We start from the raw sequence: 20,096 nt of genomic DNA, 5'->3' as shown, positions 1-20,096 counted from the left end.
GACCTAGGGCACAGCCGTTCCCTTGTGAAGCGCGGCCCGAGCCGGCGGTCGGGGACCCTGGCAGGCTCAGAGTCCGGGTCCCAAGGCGTGCGGGGCCACGCTCAGGGCCTTAACGTGGGTGTGCGCCCGAAGTGCAGCCAGCGGGCTGAAGCGCGGCCTTTTGACGGGCACGCAGGGCCCATGGTGTCCTCCTCTGGGTGGAAAAGCCTCCCACCCCGTGGAATTGCTGTGCGGGTTCAAATAAGATCGCAGGGGACAGCGGGCGCCGGCGGAGAGCCAGTGCTGAGTACGGTTCTGGACGTCGCCTCCTTGCTTCTCTTGGCTGGTGTCACAGCAATTACTACGTGGCGGCTATTATTATTATTGGCTGCCTGCAGGGAACGCGACGGGAACGTGTGCGAACCGACGGCTGCAGTTTCGTGGCTGGGCGGCGGTGTGCGCCAGGCCGGCCTCTCTCGGGCCTGGTGTGGTCGGTTAGCAACGACGTTCCCGTTTCACCCCGGCCGCCAGGGTTTCTGTGGCGCGGACGAAGGCGACCCTCTCGGCTCTGTGCAGGGACCCAGCGCCCGCTGGCACTGAGACCTTTGGGGGGGTCCATTTTCGTTTTGTGCAGTTAGCTTTCGGGTCTTGGCGCTGCGAGTCCTTACGCCAGATCGCCGCTCAGAAAGCCATTGGCCGCCGGGGCTGGGCGGACGTTCGGTGGCCGCCCCTGCCCACGTGTGCGCGCACCGTGCTGTCCCGGGCGGCGCGCCGTGGCGCGTGATGGCCCCGGCTTCAGGCGCGGTGCAGTCCGCGCGCATGGGAATTTCTCTCTTCCCGCCTCCTCGGTCGGGGCCGCACTCGCGGGATCCGGGTGTGGCTGCCCCGCAGGCGATCGGCACCTGCGGAGCCAGGCCCGGGATACCTAACGAGCGCTCACCTCTCGCTTTCCCGCGCTACCTACGGGCGGCCAGGCCCCGAGACCCGCCCCGGGCCTCACTTGAGCCCCACTGCCTCGGGCGCAGCGTAGGTGCTCCCCGAGAGCCCAGCCGCAGGGAGGATCCTTCCCAGCAGGGTTTGGGGCCCTCTGGGCTCCTCGGAGGCGGCTAACGGTGGGGCCAAGGTTTCGGGCTCTGAGGGCGTGGCAGTTACTGGCTTGGGGGCGGGGCCAAGTGGGAGGGGCGGGGCCGGGTCCCTACTCCCGGCACCGAGGAGCCGACTCTGGGCAGCTGTGGTCCGACAGTTCTCTGGGGCGGGCCGGGAGCGGCGCGCCCGGACGGGACGACAGGGCGCACTGTCCTCCCTGCGACTCTGGCTCGGTGGCTGGAGGAACACCGCAGCTCTGGGTGCCGCGCTGTGGCTCCTCGAGCACCCGGGCTGGGGCCTCCGCAGCCCTTTTGACCGCTGAGGAAACAGACACCCCGAGTCGCTGCCCTGAGTCCCGGGTCTGTCTACGCAGCCGGGCCCTCCCTGGACTGCGGCCGGAATGCTTGGGGTCGCGAGTGGGGCTGCTTCTCCCCTGGCCGCAGAGTGCTCGGCTCTCCAGGGAGCCAGTGGCCCTGGGTGCCGGATGGGGGGCCGGAGTGCGGTTTGGAAGGCCCAGAGAGCATTGGGGGCGCCCGGGGTGCGGGGTGAGGGCGGCCTCTTCTCCATGCTCTCTGGCGGTGGGTGTCTCGGTGCCCTCCCCATGCGTCCTGTCCTGCCCGGCGCGCGGGGGTTCCCAAGCCCCGGACGCAGCCCCCCAACCCCCCAGGACGCCACGGCACGGGACACCCTCCCCCAGTGCCCCAGTGCCCCAGTCCCGGGTGTGTAGGCTTGATAACTTGCTCAACTTGCCTGCCCGCCGTCTCTGCGCGCTCCGAGGCTGCGCCCCTCCACCTTCTACGCCCTCCTCCTGCGCTCCCGGGAGCCGCCCCCTGGGTAGGATCAAGGGAAACGCCCCTCGTCCGGGGAAAGTGCCGTGGCCGCCTGCGGGGAAGGAGCGCCTCTCTGCCTCCGGCGCTCGTGCTGATTGCCGCCGGGGTGGAGAGGTTCGCGAATGCCACCTCCTGGTGCTGAAGGAAAGTCCTGCCTGGGAAGGCGGCGGGCACTTCGGCGCTCACACTTAGACGCTGTGGGAACACGCAGAGCGCGCGTTTGACAGAGACCTTTACTTACTCAACGCTTATTTATTGGGCACCTACTAGGTGCCAGGCGTGCTCTGGGAGAGCCACGTGAAGGCAACGAACTCCACCTCTGCACCCCGCCCTGCCCCCAGGGGAGGAGTGGGTAATAAACAATAAACCAAAAAACTTCCGGAAGTCCCTGCTGGAGGGGAACAGGACCGATGATCGCTGGGAAGGGGGAGGTCAGGGAAGGTGGTCCTCCTGGAGGGCCAACAGGTGTCCAAGTCCAGGGTAGGTCAGAGCCCGGTCGGCAAGGGGGGGGAGGGAGGGGGGGCGGAGAGGGAGGTGGGTAAGGGCGCTTGCACCTAGAAGGAGCTTGGATTCTATCTCCAACCACACCACACAGGTACCCCTGGAGTTGGCAAAAAACCTTGTCAAAGGAAAGATTTGTCATTTTGCGGGGCTGGTAAGTCATGGAGCTACCTGCTCGGTGGCTGCTCGGTGGCTTCCCGCAAAGGGCAAAGGGCCCTGGCTTTGTCCTCCCATGTGTGAGCAGTTCTCAGCCTCTGGGAGCTTGAGGAGGTGACCACACCTGGGGGCGGATTCAGGGAGCTGCTGACCCAGGGTTGGTAGGTCAAGAGAACCAAGTGCCGCCCGCAGCTCTGGGATGAAGGGGCAGAGGCGCGGTCACCTGGGCCCTGGAGCTGCAGGAACTCCCAGGTTCTGGAGATGCTGAAGGAGCCCTGCTGGCGCAAATCCCACGCGCCCCCAGCAAACGCCCGGGCCACAGGAAAAGACCAGACCCCTGCCCATCCCGCTGGGCGCCCTCCACTGGCTGGCCCCCGGAAAGGCGGCTAGCGGACACCCATCACTGCCCAGGGGCTCCAGTGGAGGCTGCCCTGCTCACTCCCAGTGCCACCAGGGCAGTGACTCTCGCTGTCTGGAGGCAGCGAGAGCACTGAGTGCTGAGGGTGTGCGGGGCCTGGGGTGAGGGGAACGGGTGGCTGGTAGGGGTCTCCAGCTGGTCACCGGGCCCCGCCTCACCCCTCTCCCACCTGCATTAGGGCCGAGTGCCGCGCAGCACGCTCCAACTCGGTCTAATCCCCACGTAGTGACCCGTGTGCCTCAGACTGAGGCCCCCTGTGGCCTCGCATCCCTCTGACCCCCACACTGGTCCGTTTGCTGCCGCCCTGCCTTCCGCCGGCCCCCGGACCACTGTCCCCCCGTCTTCCTGTGGCTCACTTCCTGCTCCCTCGGCTCTGGGCTGGACCCTCACCCCCAGCCTCCGCCAGGCTGGCCTGCCCGTCTGCACGGCAGCACCTTCCAGAGAGTGAGCACATGGGTGCAGGGTCCCCGTGCTCCGGCCACCTGGAGGGCTGAGTAAGAGCTGCCGAGCCAAGGAACGAACACGCACCCAGGCCCAGGCTTCTGAGGCTTTCCCGGAGCCCGTGCTCCGCCAGGGAGATGGCGCCGCTAAGAGGCTCCAGACACCCTGAGCCAAAGGGCACCATGGGCACGTGGGCCCCAGAGGGACGCCCGTGGGAAGATGCCGGCGAGACCCTGGGAGGCGGGGACTGTTGGTGGGTGGGAGGGGCCTGGGAGCCGGCCGGCCGAGGGGCCCCAGCTGACCCCCTCCCCGATCTCTGGGGGCCTCCTATCCCTCCCCCATCCTCTGTGATGCTCTGGCTTCACTGGACTTGAAGCTCCTCCCCCAGCCTGGGCCGGGTGGGCGTCTCCCACCTTGCAGAGCCCCTCCCCACACCCCCAGCTCCTTCACTTCTTTAAAGGTTATGTATTTTGATAAATGTAATAGCCCTAGAGGAGTGTACAGAGCTATACTACGCGTTCTTGTCACAAACCCGAGTCTCTTTTACCATTTAGCTGTGCTGGCCTCACCTTTCTCCTCCTGAAGGAAGAGCCCGTCCGCCAGGTTGAGATCTGACACAGAGGCTGGGCGTCCACCAACACGCTGGTCTCCCAGGACCTGTGGCTGTGCAAGCCACCGGTACTGGGTGACTTGACCTCACGACTCTCTTTGGGGCACATGGCCACAGGCCTCTCGTGGCTGCTGGGAGGTGCCCACATATGAACGAACCCCTCTGTTGATTTAGGTCCAATTATTTTCATTCTCTTCTCAGGCAGCTTCTTAAGAGGGTGGCACACTCCACCCTCCCTGGCCAGTGCATCTGGGCTCAGCGGGGCTGCCCTGTCTGATGGGCAGCCTCGGGGTTCAGGCGCCTGGCCTCTGCACTGGGGGCGGCACTGGCCGTACTCCCACGACTGCCGGAGTCCCGCGTGCCTGGTCCTCCTCCCTCCTCCTCCTTCTCCTTCCAGGGTCCCTCCCCCAGGTCTGCTACTCTCCACTCATCTCGCATTCCCCACGTGAATGTCCGACAGGCATCAAGGCTGTGTGCCTCTTCCCTTCCAGGTGTCCTGCAGGGTCCTTGGTGCAGGACAGGCTCCAACCCACCAGGGGCACAGGCTGCTAAGAGCTTGAGTGAAGGAATGGCTGGATGAATAACTCCCTGGCAGAGAGGATTTGGGGCTGAAGAGGGAAACGTCCGTGTGGGTCTGGTCCTGCCCGCCTGGCCCCGCCCCCAGGCCCGCCTGGCCCCAGCTCTCGGGCACCTTTCCTGGGGTCGCCGTTTTGCTCTGCTTTCCTGCTTCTGGGTGGCGCCTGGCTCTGGGTTGGAGAGTGTGGCCACCTTTCCCCTCAGCCACATCCAAGCTGGGCCTGGCGAGGGCTCTGGCCCCCTCTCCACACCCGGGAGCGGGGCCACCACTCCCTCCGGCTGCGGAGGGCCGGGCTGGGGCGTGCGTCCCCAGATGTTCTCACCCGAGCTGGAAAGTGTCCCCCAGCCCATGGCTGTGGAAACGGGAGCCAGGCGAGGGGCCCCGGGAGGAGGTGGCCTCTGCCCTGACGGCAGGTGGCGGGCACCTGGCGCCTTGGAAGCACTCTTCTGGGCTCCCAGGACTCTTGTCTCCCTCAGGAAAGGACAAAAAGCTGCAGCCGTGAATCCGCCCCCGAGCTCAGCCCTGGGGCCTCGCGGCACCAGATGCGCTGTCGTGGGTAATGAGCTCTCTCCCGAGGCTGCTCTCCTAGGGGTCTGACCGCGTGCCAAACGCGCTAATTGGGCGCCAAGTACAAGATTTGTGTTAGGGCGTCTGCTCCAGCGCCTTTGCTGTGCTCCCAGGATGGGCCCAGACAGCACTGGCCAAGGAGACGCTTCCGGAAGGGCTCCTGGCTACACTCCAGGCCGCTCCGGCCCCAGGGTGGGGCTTCCTGGTGGGTGAGGGATCCAGCTGTGCTGTGGCCAGTGCCCTCCCATCACCCCCCCTCAACCCCGCCGAGCGGGGCCTGGGCTTGGGCCTCAACGTCTTTGTCCTCGTACCCCCAGGTCTTTATTAAGTGCCTTTCATGGCGGAGAGGGGCAGACGGCAGGCAGATTAATAACCGAGCCTGACAGACGCAGGGTAGCATTATTGACACGGTGACCCCTGCACTGCTGCTGAGGGCGCTTGCGGCTACCTGGGGGAGGGGCAGCTTCCCTGGAGCCCCGCCCAGGAAGTGGGGTTCAATCTTCAGGGGGGAGCTGCCTATGATGGGAACCAATTTGCACTTTTAAAGGGCCACTGGGCGGCGGATGGAGGGCTGGACCCGGCGGGGTTTCAGGTAAGAGTGAGGGGGTCCCCTCCCCGTTCCCGGGGAGGGCCCCGCACACAGGGGGCCTTGGTCTAAGGAAAGCCTTACAGCCGGTGCACAGGTCAGGGCTACTGTTTGCCATAGACTGGGCAGCCTGTCCTGTAGGCTCCTATACACGAGGAACAGCCAGGCTGTGAATAACGCCCCTGACTTTGAGGCAAAGAACACCCCACACCCCTGGCAGCACACGAGGGGCTTCCGGCTCCCAGCCCAGGCTGCCCGCTGCCCAGGCAGTGCATCCGGCAGGGCTGGGGAGGGGAGTGAACTGGGCCCGGGGGTTGGTCTGGCACATGACCCCCAAAGGCTCAGAGGCTGTGTGCGGCTGCCCGGCCACTAAACCCCTCTGCCACGGGGGTAGGGGGTACGGGCACCCCCAGGCGCTGGTGGCCTGTGGCCTCAGTATGTGGCTTGGTCTGCAGCGGCCCAGTGAGCTGCCTCTTCCTACAAAGGGCCCAGGAGAGGTTGTTCAGCTAAGGAGGTTAATCCATCCTGCCCGGCCCAGGGGACTGGCTTTGCTTCTCCCGGGAAGACCCCGCTCTCTCTCCTGATGACCAGCTGATGACCAGCTTGGCCATGTGATCGCTGTGGCCAGGGAAAGGTAGGCAGGACAGACGCCAGCCCAAGTGGAATCTTAGGATCCCTCGTGTCCACCAGCTTCCTCGCTCTTTGTCTCAGCATGAGAATGGCGCGTCCCAGACCTGCCCCAGGTGGGAAGGCCGAGATCCGGCGGTGCGGGTGTTTCTTATACAGCGCTGCTGAGCAGAAGCTGGCTAATGTATGAGCAGAGGGTAACAAGGGGCTCTTTCCAGACCCCCAGGTGAGGAGGACGATTTATGCTTTGAAGTCTCTAGTTGGGACAAGCGTTTATTTGAGTGACACTGGAGGGATCCTTGTGGTTTCCTCACTGTCACTTTTCCTGGTTTATGGGGCAGACAAGGAGTGTGTCCCAGTGCCCGTCTCCAGGTCGTGCACGGAGACTTGAGGGGCAGAGACTGAATGCAAGCCCCTGCCCTCCAGTGGCAGGGACAAGCTGGCGGGAAAGGCCTCTGGACACTTACTCAGGGTCCTGGGACAAGGAGGGGCCTAGGGACTCCCGGAGGCTCCCTGAGGAAGGGACGGAGAGCTGAGCCTCCGGGAGGGTAGGAATTGAGGCTGGTTTCTCCTGCTCTCAAGGGAAGACTTACAAACCCAGGAGAGAGGCCCGCACGGGCAGGCCGGACCCCAGCCACCACACGGCTGTCCTCACAGGTCTCTGGGAGCCCACGTGGCGGCCTCACCTGACACCCTGGGATTTCCACCCCTGGAAAGACCCCAGGAAGCCCCCAAGGGAGCAATAGGAGGGGGCTGGAAACATCCAGCTGCCTAAAGAGACGGAGGCCAGGGCAGAGGGCAGATGTCACCGAAGGGGACTTGGGCCAGACCACGGAGGCCAAGCACTGCATCCCTGCCCGGCCCAAAGGCAGAAAGCAGGCAGCTGCTGGGTCCCCGACTCAGTCTGTGTGCGGTGTCCCTGCAGCTTCCCCTAGAGGCACAAATGTGAGGATGGACATGGAGAAGAGACGCAAGGCCCCGTCCCTCCCCAAGGCCCCGTCCCTCCCCAAGGCCCCACCCCAGAGGGTCGCCAAGATTTCCCCTGCAGCCCCTGCCTTGCCACCCGAGGGCCAAGGGAGAGCCTCAACCCAGCCTGGGCCTGGACATTCAGGGGCCTCTGGGCACACGGGGTGGGGGGGTCTTGGGCACATAGAGGGGAGTCCTGGGCACACAGGGATGCAGACTGGGACTCCATGTGCTTTGTGGGCTCCAGCCACGGTGCAGACCGACTGACTGCAGCGTCTGGATTGTGGTTCCACCAGCGGGAGCCCTTGCTGGTCCCAGGCCAGGGCCGCATTCTTGACATCTCTGGAGAGATGACCGCTGTCAGAGATTTGGGTGGAGAGAAATTGCATTTTCAAACAAAACTTTTTTTCTGGTTGTGGTGACAGACACCAGGTATGAAACATTGAACACAATGAAGAAAGTAACTGCCGCGTCTCAGCCCTCAGCCCCAGGCGGCGGTGTGGCCAGCGTCCTTCCCACCTCTGTCCACTCACCCTCCTTCACTCGTTCATACGACTGCTGAGTGAGCACCTGCCGGGGGGAAGACACTGCCCCAGGCCCCGGGGACAGCGACCCCCAAGGACAGAACGCACAAAAGACCCCGCACGTGGGAGGTCTCACTCTCTGTAAGATCCGCCCCCCACAGAACTAACACACACACTCACACACACACACTCCTGTCTGTGCGCCTTTTCCCACAGGGCCTGTGTCACGGCATCTTCACAGAACCGCTGTTCAGGGCCCGGAATTGCTCGGTCCTGCAGACCAGGTTTGTGGGTGTCCCGTAACGGGTGTCATCTTTAGCAGTTACACTGGGAAGCCCACAAGGTACGCATGCAAAACCTCTGATAGCCTTGTTAGGGCAAATTACTGCAGGCCCCTGACCGGACCTGAAGGTTTCTGTGTTAGTCCTGCTGGTGTGTGGAGCTGCAGCAGGTGTCTTCGGCCTCCGTGATCGTACTTCGTCTTGCTTTCCTTCTCGCCTGCGGCTCCCCCGTTTCTCATCCTTTGTCGCCCGGTCTGCTTTTTAGTCTCTTTTGGCTTGAGCACAACGTGGGGACCCAGGAGCTCCCCCAGGAGTCCTGGGCGGTCCAGGCGAGGAAGGTAGGGCTGTCCCTGCCGGACAAACACAGTTTGTGGCTGACGTACAGACACCTGTGAGCAGAAACCGTGGGCCAGACAGTAAAACCTCTGTCATCTCGAGACAAAGCTACAGTTGACAACAGTGGAAGCTACAAGCTGTTCTGAAGACAAACCTGGCACCAAAATCCTTAAGAGTTAAAAGAAAATGACAGAAATGCACAAAGAAGCAAAAAGAGACGCAGTTGTGGTCATGAACTTTAACTCACCTTCCCCATCCAGAAGGCCCAAGTCAGCTGCGGGACGGGAAGGATAAATGATCAATGCTGGGGTCTAATGAATGTATCGAATTCTCCGTCCTGAACACAGAGGCATGACAGAGTTACATGAGTTGACCATACATTATTCACAAAGAAGATATCAATAGTTTCACCAAAATAAACAGACTGCTTGTATCCTGGGAGCACAGTAACCCGGGGTGCGGCCATGTATGAAGTGTGAGACGCCCACAAAGACAGGCAAAGTGGGGGGACCCCGCTATGACAGCACTTATAATATACTAGCACTTTGGGAAAATCTGCGTGTCATTTCATCATTGAATATATGGACACTTACCCAAAGAAAAGTCCTGGAAGTACCCGTGGCACCAAACCCTGCCCTGGGGAGGAGCCTGGGGAGGAGGGGCGGGGCTTGGAGTGGAAGGGGCGGGCAGATCTTGCCCGCCTTCCTGCAGCGTCTGCTGCGCTCTTCAGTTTTTTTCTATGAGCAGGGATTACTTTTACTAATAAGAACGACAAAGGCCCGCATCCTGGGAACTGAGTGGCCATCGGTCATGACTGACGAGGCCAGGCTGGGGTCCGGGAAGACCTGCGTTGGTTTGAGCTCGAGGACCATTTTCTCCTGCCGAAGTGAGTTCGGAACAGCCTGCCCTGTTGGTTGTGGGTCTGTCGGCAAAACCAGCAACGCAGCAGGAGGATGGCCGAGCCCGCGGGGCCGGGCGGCAGCGGGGTCAGCGGGCCGAGGGTTGGGGCCGGTCAGGCGCTGCCCGAAGCAGGCCGTGGGGCGAGGTGGTCCTGGCCACGGGGTGGCCGTGACGCCCCCGTCCCCTGAGCACGTCCCCCCTGACTGGCTCCTAAGTGCACCACGAGCTTGCCGGGCCGCAGCCTCGGGCTTATCCGCGGGCCGACCTCGCCCGCTCGTGGCCCTGGCTCTCACGAGCCTCCTCCGCAGACTGCACCCCGTGGGACCTTCACCGCGAGGCCATCCCCGTGCCTGCGTGGGAGCTGTCGTGAGTGCGAGGACTTCGGGGCTGGTCCCCGCAGCAGCGCGGCCGCCTCGGGGCCGCCCTGCGCCGGGAGAGGCCTGTGCCGGCGAGGACCCCGCTCCTTGCCGGGAGCGCACCGACGTGCGCGTGCCTGCGAGCTGCCTCACCCCGGACTGCAGAGTCGGCTAGAGGGGCCGGCTGCAGGCGGAGCCCGGTGGGGCGACGGACACGCAGTGGTGGTCAGCGAGGGCAGGAGAGCTGCGTGGGGGTGGAGGGGGGCTGGAGAGCAGGGCAGGGGCCACACAGGAGGCGGACGGGCCCCGTCAGGATGCGACCCCTCCCGGCCCTGCCTGGAACAAGCTCCCATCAGGACCGGGCGGCTCTCCTCCAACTGATCTGAGCTCTGCGTCTGGGCAAAATCGTTTGTTTTTATCTTAATTTCTCATTAAACCGGTTCCAGAGCCAGCAGATCAGGTGGTGATTCTGTAGCTTTATAATACTGGCACTGCAGCTGGGCAGATGGAATCAGCCAGGATGCCTGAGTGGTCAGGATGCGTGGATGCTTGGAGCCTTGAGCGCTCTGATGCTTGGACGTTGGCCCCAGGACAGCAGAGGCTGCAAATAAATCTTCTTTCCACTTTCTACTCGAATGCTAAGATTTAGGCTCTAAGGGTGATGTCTCTACTCAGTTTTCAGGGAAATCCAAAATCACCTCTTGTGAGCAGTGGATCGGAGGAAAGGGCTCGGAGGGCAACAGGCAGCCCGGGGTGAGAGCCTTGTGGACGGCGGCCTGGGCCAGGATTCCGGCTCCTCAGCGGATGGCTGCACCTGTGGCCACACTGGCTCTCTGTCCACACTTGTCCTGGCTCCTGAAACCTGTCCCCATCACCTGTCACTGCCCTGTCGTTCCTCAGGGGTCAGGTGTGACAGGTACATCACAACCAGAGGAGGCTGTCCGTGTCAGTGACGTCCACGCAGACAGTGTCATGACACGGTCCCCAGAGGCAGCGGCAGAGGCCAAATACTGTCCTTCTCGCTCGGCTTTCCCTGCCTCCGCGCCGCAGCTCCCCGCCTGCCTGGGGCTCTGTCCTCACTGTCCCGGCCCCCGTATCCAGTATTCCCAGCCTCCCCCCGCAGCCTCTCCTCAGAGCCTGGGCCCGTCCAGGCACAGCTGCCCCTCCTGCAGAGGCCAGAGTCTCCCCCGTGGGGGGAGCTGCGCAGGCCCAGCAGACCCCTGATCTCGGGGCACCGGGGCAGAGGAGGCCTCTACCTTATTATCCTGTTGCCATCTCTCACCTCGCGTCACAAAGAATTGAAATCTATAATAAGAAAATTTAAGAGCTCCCATCAGCTCCTTCCCGGCCATTAGCCAACCGCACGGGGGTATTAATCTCATCTCCCTTTGGTCTCAATGAATTGTGATAAAAATGTCAAACAATTAGATTATATTGGCCGAGAGAGCCGTGTGATTGATTGGCAAGGCAGGGCGCATCCCTTGAATCACCCTGACCAAGGGGGTGGGCTGCACGCTGCAGTACATCCCCCGGGACCCCATCCGAGTCTGCGTGGGCACCCGGTCCATCTGAGGTCAGCGTTGGTGCAGTGAGCAGGGCTGTCCCCAGGGAAACCTGCTGCTGGGCGTGGGGGCCTTGGGGACCAGAGTGATGCTGGGGGGAGGGGAGGGGCAGGCAGCACCCGCACAGGACAGACCCCTGGAGGCGGGGGTCACAGGCCCCTCCCAGAGTCTGCCCCACGGAAACGCTCTACACAGAAGGGCTGGCCCGTGGAGAAGCCCCGGGGTCTGCAGTCAGGCCCGAGCCGGGAGGGAGCTTGCGGGCGCCACTTCCCAGGAACCACGCCGCCTTCTTCTTTATAAGAGTGGAGGCGTATTGAAAATTGATTTCTCTGCTGGAAACGGGATAATTAAACTGGTTGTTTCTATCTATCTCCATCGTCGTCATAATAAAATGAGAGGACAGTGGGTTGTGCATGGCATGAATACTGTATGTCTTAGTGCAAGGGGACATTAACTGAATACAGACGGCCTTTCTTGAAGCGGCTGGGTTATATTTCAGAGATATGGGGTAATGATGCCAGTTAATCATTTTTACAAGATATAAAATTACTGGCTCCTCCAGGACGAGCATTAAGGAAAACAACTGTTCACAGTAATTGAAAATAGAGTTTTAATTATCTAATATAGAAATTAAACTATTAGAGACCAGCGTTGAACGAGGGAACTTAATAGAAATTTATATACAAGCGCCTATGAACATTTTAGCTTTATTAACCTGCCAATTTCTTAATCCAGATCAACCTGGAAGGGCTGCTTTAGCTGTGATTGTGAATTAACCGCTTGCAGAGGAGGGTGGGCCCGGGCTCCCCAGGCCCCAGGTGGATGGGGGAGCTGGCCGGAACCATAGGAACCACAGGTTCCTGGGAAGCGTGGTGAGGGGCAGCCGTGCCTTCAGGTGGGCACCGGAACACCCCACTGGGAATCCCGGGGTCGGGGGGGGCGGTCCAGGAGCTCAGAGAGCCCGTGCCTGGAGGTGTGAGCCCGGGGCCATGGCATACCGAGGCCAGGGTCTCCCATGCGGCGAAAGCGGTGGCCACGTCATGGAAGGTGGACCTCGGTCAGTGCTTGGTGATGCTGTTCCTCGGGATTCGATGAGGATGGAGGTGCGGACCCGGCCGGGAGCTGGGACCACCCATGAGGCAGGTCCAGCTCCAGAGCCCACCGTCCCCGGGCCCCCAGCCCAGTCTGCTAATGCTCCCACTCACCCTCTGGCCCCCCGACTTCCCCTCCAAGCCCGAAGGACCCTCGTCCCGGTGCATCAGATCTGTCGTGTTTGCAAGCAGCCTGTTTGAGGGTAGGAATGCTTTGAACAAGGTTTCTGATTAATATCTTGAAATGGGAAGTCCTTTACCATGTTGTGTGAAACCACCCAGGAGCTCACTGTGCAAAAACACAGAGAAAAATCCACGAGCTATCAAAACATGGGTTTCTGCCTTTGTGTGGCTGTGAGGGCTTTTCTCCCTTTAACTCCCCCCCCAATTTCCTACAATATAACATACCGTTAAAAGAAACTCCATATTTTAAAAATATGAAAATCACTACTTCCAAGACATAAATTCGGAAAACAAACTGAACTTTTAAGCAGGTGACTGACGAACAGGAACCGACCGGTCCGATTCGCCGGCTGCCTTGGGTGAGGGACCGATGCTGCCGCGGGGGACCCGGGGGCGGGGGGGGGGCGCGGGGGCTGGACGCAGGCAGAGCGGCTGCGAGGACGATGCTGAGCCCCTCTCCTCCCCATCCGGCCCGCCCTGGGTGCTGCACTTTCCGGGGGAGGGGCTGGGGCTCCTGGGCGACCAGCTCAAGGCCGTGGAGCCCATCCGGATTCTGGAGCTCAGCTTGGACCAGAGCCGACTGCCAATGGGGAAGTCGTAGGCTGGGCGAGGGCAGTGGCGGGATCTCCCGGGGCCCCCGGACCCCCGTGCCCCGTGCCAGGGCGCCCCGTCATCCACCCGCGTCCTTTCTGGACCGTTTAGAACTTGCAGATCTGGTCGTCCTTTCTCAAAGGGCTGAAGGGCTGTCCACCATTCAGATTACATTCTGTCTCCTATTATTACCAATAAATTCCAGGTGATCTTTCTTCTCCTATAGTTTTTAGGGTTACATAAATTTCCCCTACGCAGCCCTTTCGTGCTTGAATATATTGTGGAATGCCGCTTCTGTCACAGGAGCTAATTGACACTGTGATTTGTTATGTCGCTGGGACATAATTCAGAAAGTTACTGTAGCGGCTTTGATACACGGAACGGCCCTCACGGTTGAACATTTCTCAGGGAGCAGATGCAGGATCAGGTGAAAAATGTGGCGCTGCACAGATGAAGTATTTCCAGAAGCTTTTATTCTTGTTGTTTGGGTGGCTGCCAACATCTTTCTAGAGAAAGCTCGTATTTCCAACGCTGCTTGATTTGAATTTATCCCCTGGTCATTAGTTAGTGCTTTAAAAAAAAAAAAAAAAAAACTGGAACGAGCATGTGTGTATATTTGAAAAAAGGGAAAAATCAAACACAAAAGAGGGGAATCACCACCTCTCAATCTAATCAAAGATGAGCTTTAAAAAAAATTTTATGGTGGATTAATTATAGATTCACAGGAAGTTGCAGAAATAGCAAAGGCAGCGCAGCGCGTCCTACACAGCACACACTCCCCTGGGGAGTTGCCCCAGATAGCGGCAAACCAGGAGCCCAGGTCGGTGCTGCAATCCGGGCTGTGGACCCGGTTCTGTTTCCACCACTTCAACAGGCATTTGTGTGTGTGTGTGTGTCTGTATTCTGTGTGTCTGTCTCTGTGTGTCAGTGTGTGGGAGGGGCACTGTGAAATGTTATCCCATGTATAGATTTGTGTCTCTGTCACAACCGAGGTACAGAACCTGGCTTTGCCCCAAGGCTCCAGTGGGCCTGTTCTCCATCTCAGGTGTTCTGTCCTTTGAGGATGTTGTATAAACGATACCACAGGGCGTGATCTCATTGATGTTGGCTTCTCCACTCAGCACGACGCCCTTGAGGTCCAGCCAGCCCCTCGTGGGCATTCTAGCAAGTAAATGTGCTGTTTGCTTAACTGTTAGAAGTGAAGGCATTTGGGTTGTTTCTAGTTTTTGCTCTAAGGGGATGGAGCTGCTATAAACATTCATGCACGTGTTTGTGTGAACCTAAGTTCCCATTTCTCTGGGATAAATGCAGAAGCTGGGCCATATGCTAACTGCACACACAGTTTATGAGAACCTGCCAAACTCTTTTCCAGAGGGTCTGCACCATTTTAGATTCCCAGGGGTAACGTATGGGAGACCCCGTTTCTTTGCCTCTTCCCCAGCATTTGGTGTTTGTCACTATCTTTCATTTTAGCTGTTTTAGTAGATATGGTAATGATGTTTTATCTCGGTCTTAATTTGGGCCTTTTTTATTTTTTACTGTTTGGGCTGTTGTGTGTCTCGGCCCAGGAATCTCAGCACTGCTCACTCTGCACCTAAGAGCAGGGAGACCACGCCGCAGGGATGCAGTCTTGCCAGCTGGCGTCCAGGGCACGAGGTCAGGACGGAGCTCCGTGCCTGCTCACGTACCAGGGGAACCTTCCCACGTGCTCAGCTCCTGGGCCTCCCAGCCCAGACGGGACGGTGACCAGGGTCAGTCAGCCTGGGACTTGGCATCCTCTGGCCATTGGGTGGCTTCTTCCATCTGCCACGTGGCCCCAGAGGTAGGCGAGGCAGGCAGGGGACTTGAGGCCTGGTTGGGGACATGACTTCTGTGTGGACACCGCACCTGTGCTCGGAGCCTGGCAGGACGGGCCCGGGAGCCCCAGGAACACCTGGGCGCCCTGGAGACGGCACCCGAGCAGCCCTGGGGCCAGCGGCCCAGACCGTGCACTCTGCGGCCTGGCCTCAGCGGATCTGGGGGGCTGCCTGCCAGGACCCATGCCAGAAGGGGCTCTGACCCTCCCCGGCCCCAGCCTGTGCGCCCTCTAATGGGCTGGCTCCACCCCAGAGAGGCCAGGAGTGGGCTCACCCTCGACCCTCAGCCACAGACCTGGGGGGCTCTCGGGACGCAGGGTCCTGGCCAGTCTTCTGCCCACACGTGGGCCAGGCTGGCCTGGGCACGGTGTGAGGAGCTCTCCCGGTGACTGTGGCATCTGTCCTCCTATGGCCACCTTCAACTCCAGCTGAGTGTCCACCTCTGGGGACAGTGGCCTCTCCCAGGGCTCACTTTGACCAGAGCGGTGACCACAGGTGGTGCCTGGACGTCCAGCTCTGGAGGAGGCTCTGCTGCACGTCCCATAGTAGTGGGGGCTCTGAGATCAGCGGTGGGGCCCCTCCCCACTCCCGTCTCTGGAAGCTGCAGTCACCCTGCAGCCCGTGACGCCCTCAGCCTGCTGGGCTCAGCCTCCAAGGCACGCCCGTTCATCCCTTCGCCCTGCAAGCACCTGCTGGCCCCGCCACGGCCTGGCGCTGGACAGTGCCCCTCTCCAGGGATTCCCAGCCCGGTGGTTGGAGGTGACCACAGACTGTGACGCACCAGGAGTGGTCAGCGAGGAACAGGACAAACAGGGTGTCGCAGGCCCACCCCCGCCTCCCCGAGGATCCCTGGTGTGTTCACACGGCCATTTCTGGTCCCGTGATTCAGGGGAAATGAGGTCCTGGACCCAGTCTGCCCACTGGCTCTTCCCGCCTGCCCTCTGCCCGGGACGTGAGTCCCCACCCTGTGGAAAGCTCTGGGCAGGGAGGGGAGGCCTGGGGGCTCATTTCACACAGCCACTTCCTCTCTTTGAGTTTTGAGGTGCTGGGCAGTGCTGGTGTCTGCGTCGGCCGGGGGTGCAGAACCAGAGCTGGTCCCCGCTTCCAGGGGCACAGAAACACAGCTCGGAGGTGACGCAGCTGTTTACTAAAGCACTTCAACAGACTCTGCCTCCCAGCGATTCTGGTCTAGCAGCCGGGGCACGAGGGGCCCGGGGGCCCAGGCCGCTGTGGGGTGGGCCTGGACGCGTTCCTCCCCCAGCCCGTGCTGCCGAGCCCCCCGAGATGCTCTCCTCCCGCCGACAGGGCCCTGGCTTCACCATGGAGGGAGGAGCAGGCTACTGCCCCGTGCAGAACGGGGGCCGGGCGGGGTGGGGGTGGGCTCTGACAGCGCAGCCGCGGAGGAGGTCATGGGCGGAGGGGCCGGGGACACCAGGGAGGGGGATGGCGGATGGTGGGGACGGGCTGTGGGGAGGCGTGGCCCCATCACACGATGGCCTGGTGCGGCAGCCCGTAGAGGACCAGGTTGAGGGTGACGGGGAGCCGCTCCGAGCCCTGCGGCTGTGGCTGGAAGAGCACCAGCCTGTCCTTCCAGGTCTGCAGAGCCTCATCTGTGGGGAGAGCAGGCGGGCTTGTGAAACGCGGGGCTCACGGGGACAGGATGCCTGCGGCCCAACCAAGGCTCACGGCGCATGCGGGGAGCACAGCAGAGGTGAGGGTGCTGCTGGCTCTGCCGCTGGTCGCAGCCCGGACGGGGACGCCGGGCGCGGAGGCAGCAGCCACAGGCCAGTGCTCGCCCACCCCTCACACCTTCACTCGCTCATCTGCTCGCTCGCTCCACAAGCATTTGTTGCTCGGCAACTACCTCGCGGGCACCCGTGGACCATGTGAGTTTTGAATTTGAAGCCCCTTTTGCCTTGTATATTTGAAAATTTCATGATTTAAATGACCCTGGGATAAACCTTTCTTAGTTACGGTAGATTCTCCAATCAACGTATCGCTAAAGCTCAGACTCCCTCGCGCTGCATTTAAGGTTTTTACACCAGAATCCGTGTGTAAGGCCGCTGCTACACATGGACTTCAGGGTTCCATTTGCCTTGAAGGAGGAGTGGGTGGGCTCCCCGCCTCCCAGAGAACACACCAGGGCTTTTGGAGTTTGTGGGACTTGAGCTGTTTTGAAGATGAAGATGTTCCAGTGACCCATGTGTGTTTCCGTAAAGACATTCGATGCCAGATCTCACTGTAGGCAGTGGTCTGTAGGAGGCTGAAGGTCTTTGTCAGGCAAGCTGACCTTCGGAGGCTGTGCAGAAACGGGAGAAGTGGGGGACCCCTGACCCTGTAGCCTGAGGGACGAGCAAGGAGGTAGGGCCGTTTCTAGTTACCGTGGTGGACAGTTTCACTGGTTCCCCTCTTCTGAAGGAGGCGGGTCGTTCTCCCGATCGGCTTGCCAGCTGTCAACAGATCTGGAGGAGAAGCAGCCCTTCAGAGGGCCCGTTAGCAGCCCACAGGCTTCCGGGAGCCCCGCGGGGCTGCAGGACGAGCGGCGGCCGGCACGACTCACCTTCCCACAGGATGCTGGCCCGCGTCGCGTTGTCCCGCAGGACCGTCGGCCACTGGTTCGCCACGATGCTCCTGACCCCCACCAGACTCAGGAGGACAGCCGTCTCGACGGGCCCCTCCAAGGACAGTCGGGGTGCACTGCGGGGGACCGAGCTCCCGTGGGCCGGGCCAGCACCAAAGGGCCCGGTCCGAGCCCTCCTCCACCCACAGCCCGAAGAGCGCCAAGTGTTGGACCGGGTATTTGGACTGACAGCTCTTAGGGCTCTCGAAAGAGCCGAGAATTCCTCCCCCGCCCCCGCCCCCGCCCCACACACAATTAAATACCATTTAACAAGAAAAGTCATTTCAGAGCCCTGCCAAGTCCCTCTGGGCGCTCCCAGTCATGGGGTGTGGGGCCAGGAGGGGAACCCTGCCAGAGGGTGTCCTCTGCTCCGCCCGCCTGCAGCCCACAGAGGCCCTGGGTGGGGGGGTGACAGGTGACACGGGGAGCCCTGAAGCCAGGGTGTCCTCCCAGTTGCCAGACCTCTGCTTCCTGGCCCAAACCCAGCTTCCTGAAGTTCCAGGCAGGCCTGTGGTCTGTGCCGGCGCCGTCCATCCATCCCCCCGCCCTGGGACTCTGCCAGGCAGGGTCACCGTCCATCCATCCCCCTGCCCTGGGACTCTGCCAGGCAGGGTCACCGTCCATCCATCCCCCCGCCCTGGGACTCTGCCAGGCAGGGTCTGGGGGCCAGATCACGGCATCCCAGCGGCCCAGGGGGTGCAAGGACAGTGCCCCAGGCGGACAGCCGTGGCTCATATGCCCCCCCAGGTTCCTCGTCAGCTGCCGGAGGCCAGGCCGCAGGCCTGAGCCCGAGTGGAGGGGACCCCGGGCACCTCTTGTTCTGCGAGGACTCCACGTGGCGCTGCATGCTCTCGCAGGACCGCGCCAGGTCCAGCAGCACCACCATCTGGCACTCTGTGGTCACAGGAAGGGCGGCTCAGTGGCAGGGCACCCAGGGTGAGGGCGCCGTGCCGGCGGGGGTGTCGCCCAGGGCGAGGAGGATAGCGGGAACTCGGCCTGACCCGACCGAGGCTCCGACCCCACTCGTCCCCGTCCTGGGTCGCGTGGGCTGCACGGGCAAGCCGGCCGTTATTTGCCTTGCCCTCACCCTTCACGTCCTCCTTGGGTGACCGGGCCAGGCGAGGGAGGGAAGCCCACCCCGGGGCCTGCCACAGCTCTCCCTGCCTCGCAGAGGGGTCTTGGCTCCCAGAGGCCACCCATGAGGCAGTCCGGCTTGCCAGGGGCTGGACGTCGGTGGCCCTGGCCCCGTGTGCCCACTGAAACGGGGCCAGTGTCCAAAATGCAGCTCTTGGCTGTGGGTGTGAGGAAAGCCCCACAGATGCTGAGGCCAAGCGTCAGGGGCCGTCCCCAGAGCGGGCAGAGCCTCCAGCTGTGTGAGGACAGGCCTGGCTGGGAACGGCGGGGGCACCCAGCGATGCTGTCACCCTTACAGGCTCCTGGGAGCCTATGATTTCTTCAGTGTCACTCATCGCTCGTCTGAGAAGGTCTAGAATTCAAGTTTCAGAGAAGCCTGTTTCTACCTTCTCCTGGGGTAAGAACGTGCGGACCCCACCCATATCGGCAGGGCCTGGGGAAGAGACGGGGTGACGGGCTGGGTTCAGGTATCCCGACCACGGACAGTGTCCACCTGTGCCACACACCCCAAGGGTAGGGGCCTCTCTGAGGGGTCCCTGAAAAGGCCCCCACTCAACCGTGCACAGTGGCCAGCTACCCAGCAATCCCCTCAGGAGAAGGTCACCTGAGGGCAGGCCAGACGACACTCACGGGCACCCTGGGGGTGGGCTGGGTGACGCAGGGGCCAGTGGACAGTGGGAGGGAAAACAGGGCCAGAGTGCCTGCATCTCAAGTAGAACAACTGGTGGGAAGGGGCTGTGACCAGCACTTTCCAGAAACACCCACCCAGTCTTCCTGCACTCTGCAGGCCCAGCCCTAGAGGGGTGACCCCTCCAACGTCTGACCCTGGCCAGGCCTCTCAGAGGAACGGAGGAGGGGTCCCCCAACCCAGGCCCCGCTGTGCCTTCCTAAAGCGCCCCCCCAGCCCTCCATCAGAGCACAGGGGAGACACCTGATAAGACACAGGGGCGCCCTGCTCTGTCCCCGTGTGGATTCGACTTGTGCCGGCGGGTCTGGCAGAGAGGCGGGCTTTTGGGGGGTCTCACCTTCCAAGTTCATGGCGGCCAACCTTTCTACCAATATGTGGGACAGGAAGCTCTCCATCCCGTAGAAGAAAAAGCCTCCGCAGCTGCCCAGCAGCTGCTCCCACTCGGCCTGGCTGCCAAGGGAAGGAGAGAGACCCGGGGTGGATGCCTGCTGGAGCCGCGGGCCAAGGGCGCGATCCGGAGCGGACTGTTCCCGCGTTCCGCTCCACACCCTGCCCCCGGGGCGGTTACTCTGAAAAGCTGCAGAGGGTCTTCCATCCGGCCAAGGAGCCCAGGTCCCTGCCCCAGATGGC

The 20,096-nt window shown here is 61.8% G+C and overlaps 2 protein-coding genes across 2 annotated transcripts in view; both read right to left on the bottom strand.

Moving 5' to 3' along the window:
• Positions 1–1,632, bottom strand: part of NKX6-2 (NK6 homeobox 2) — a 2,847-nt gene extending 1,215 nt beyond the window's left edge. The window contains exons 1-2 of the mRNA XM_024762398.1: positions 991–1,632; positions 648–881 (exon numbers count right to left, since the gene is read on the bottom strand). Coding sequence (XP_024618166.1) covers positions 648–881; positions 991–1,632 — 876 coding nt within the window. The remainder of the gene's footprint in view (positions 1–647; positions 882–990) is intronic.
• Positions 1,633–16,057: 14,425 nt separating this feature from the next.
• CFAP46 (cilia and flagella associated protein 46) overlaps positions 16,058–20,096 on the bottom strand; it is an 88,917-nt gene continuing 84,878 nt past the window's right edge. Inside the window, 5 exon segments of the mRNA XM_024762160.1 lie at positions 16,058–16,634; positions 17,406–17,486; positions 17,585–17,721; positions 18,457–18,538; positions 19,804–19,916. Of these exon segments, the coding sequence (XP_024617928.1) occupies positions 16,510–16,634; positions 17,406–17,486; positions 17,585–17,721; positions 18,457–18,538; positions 19,804–19,916 (538 nt within the window). The 3' untranslated portion in view covers positions 16,058–16,509.

The sequence above is a fragment of the Neophocaena asiaeorientalis genome, unplaced genomic scaffold (assembly GCF_003031525.2).
Source record: "Neophocaena asiaeorientalis asiaeorientalis breed wild unplaced genomic scaffold, Neophocaena_asiaeorientalis_V1.1 scaffold356, whole genome shotgun sequence".
Taxonomy (NCBI): domain Eukaryota; kingdom Metazoa; phylum Chordata; class Mammalia; order Artiodactyla; family Phocoenidae; genus Neophocaena; species Neophocaena asiaeorientalis.
The sequence above is the reverse complement of the archived record's forward strand: the minus strand, read 5'-3'. Positions and strand labels throughout refer to the sequence as shown.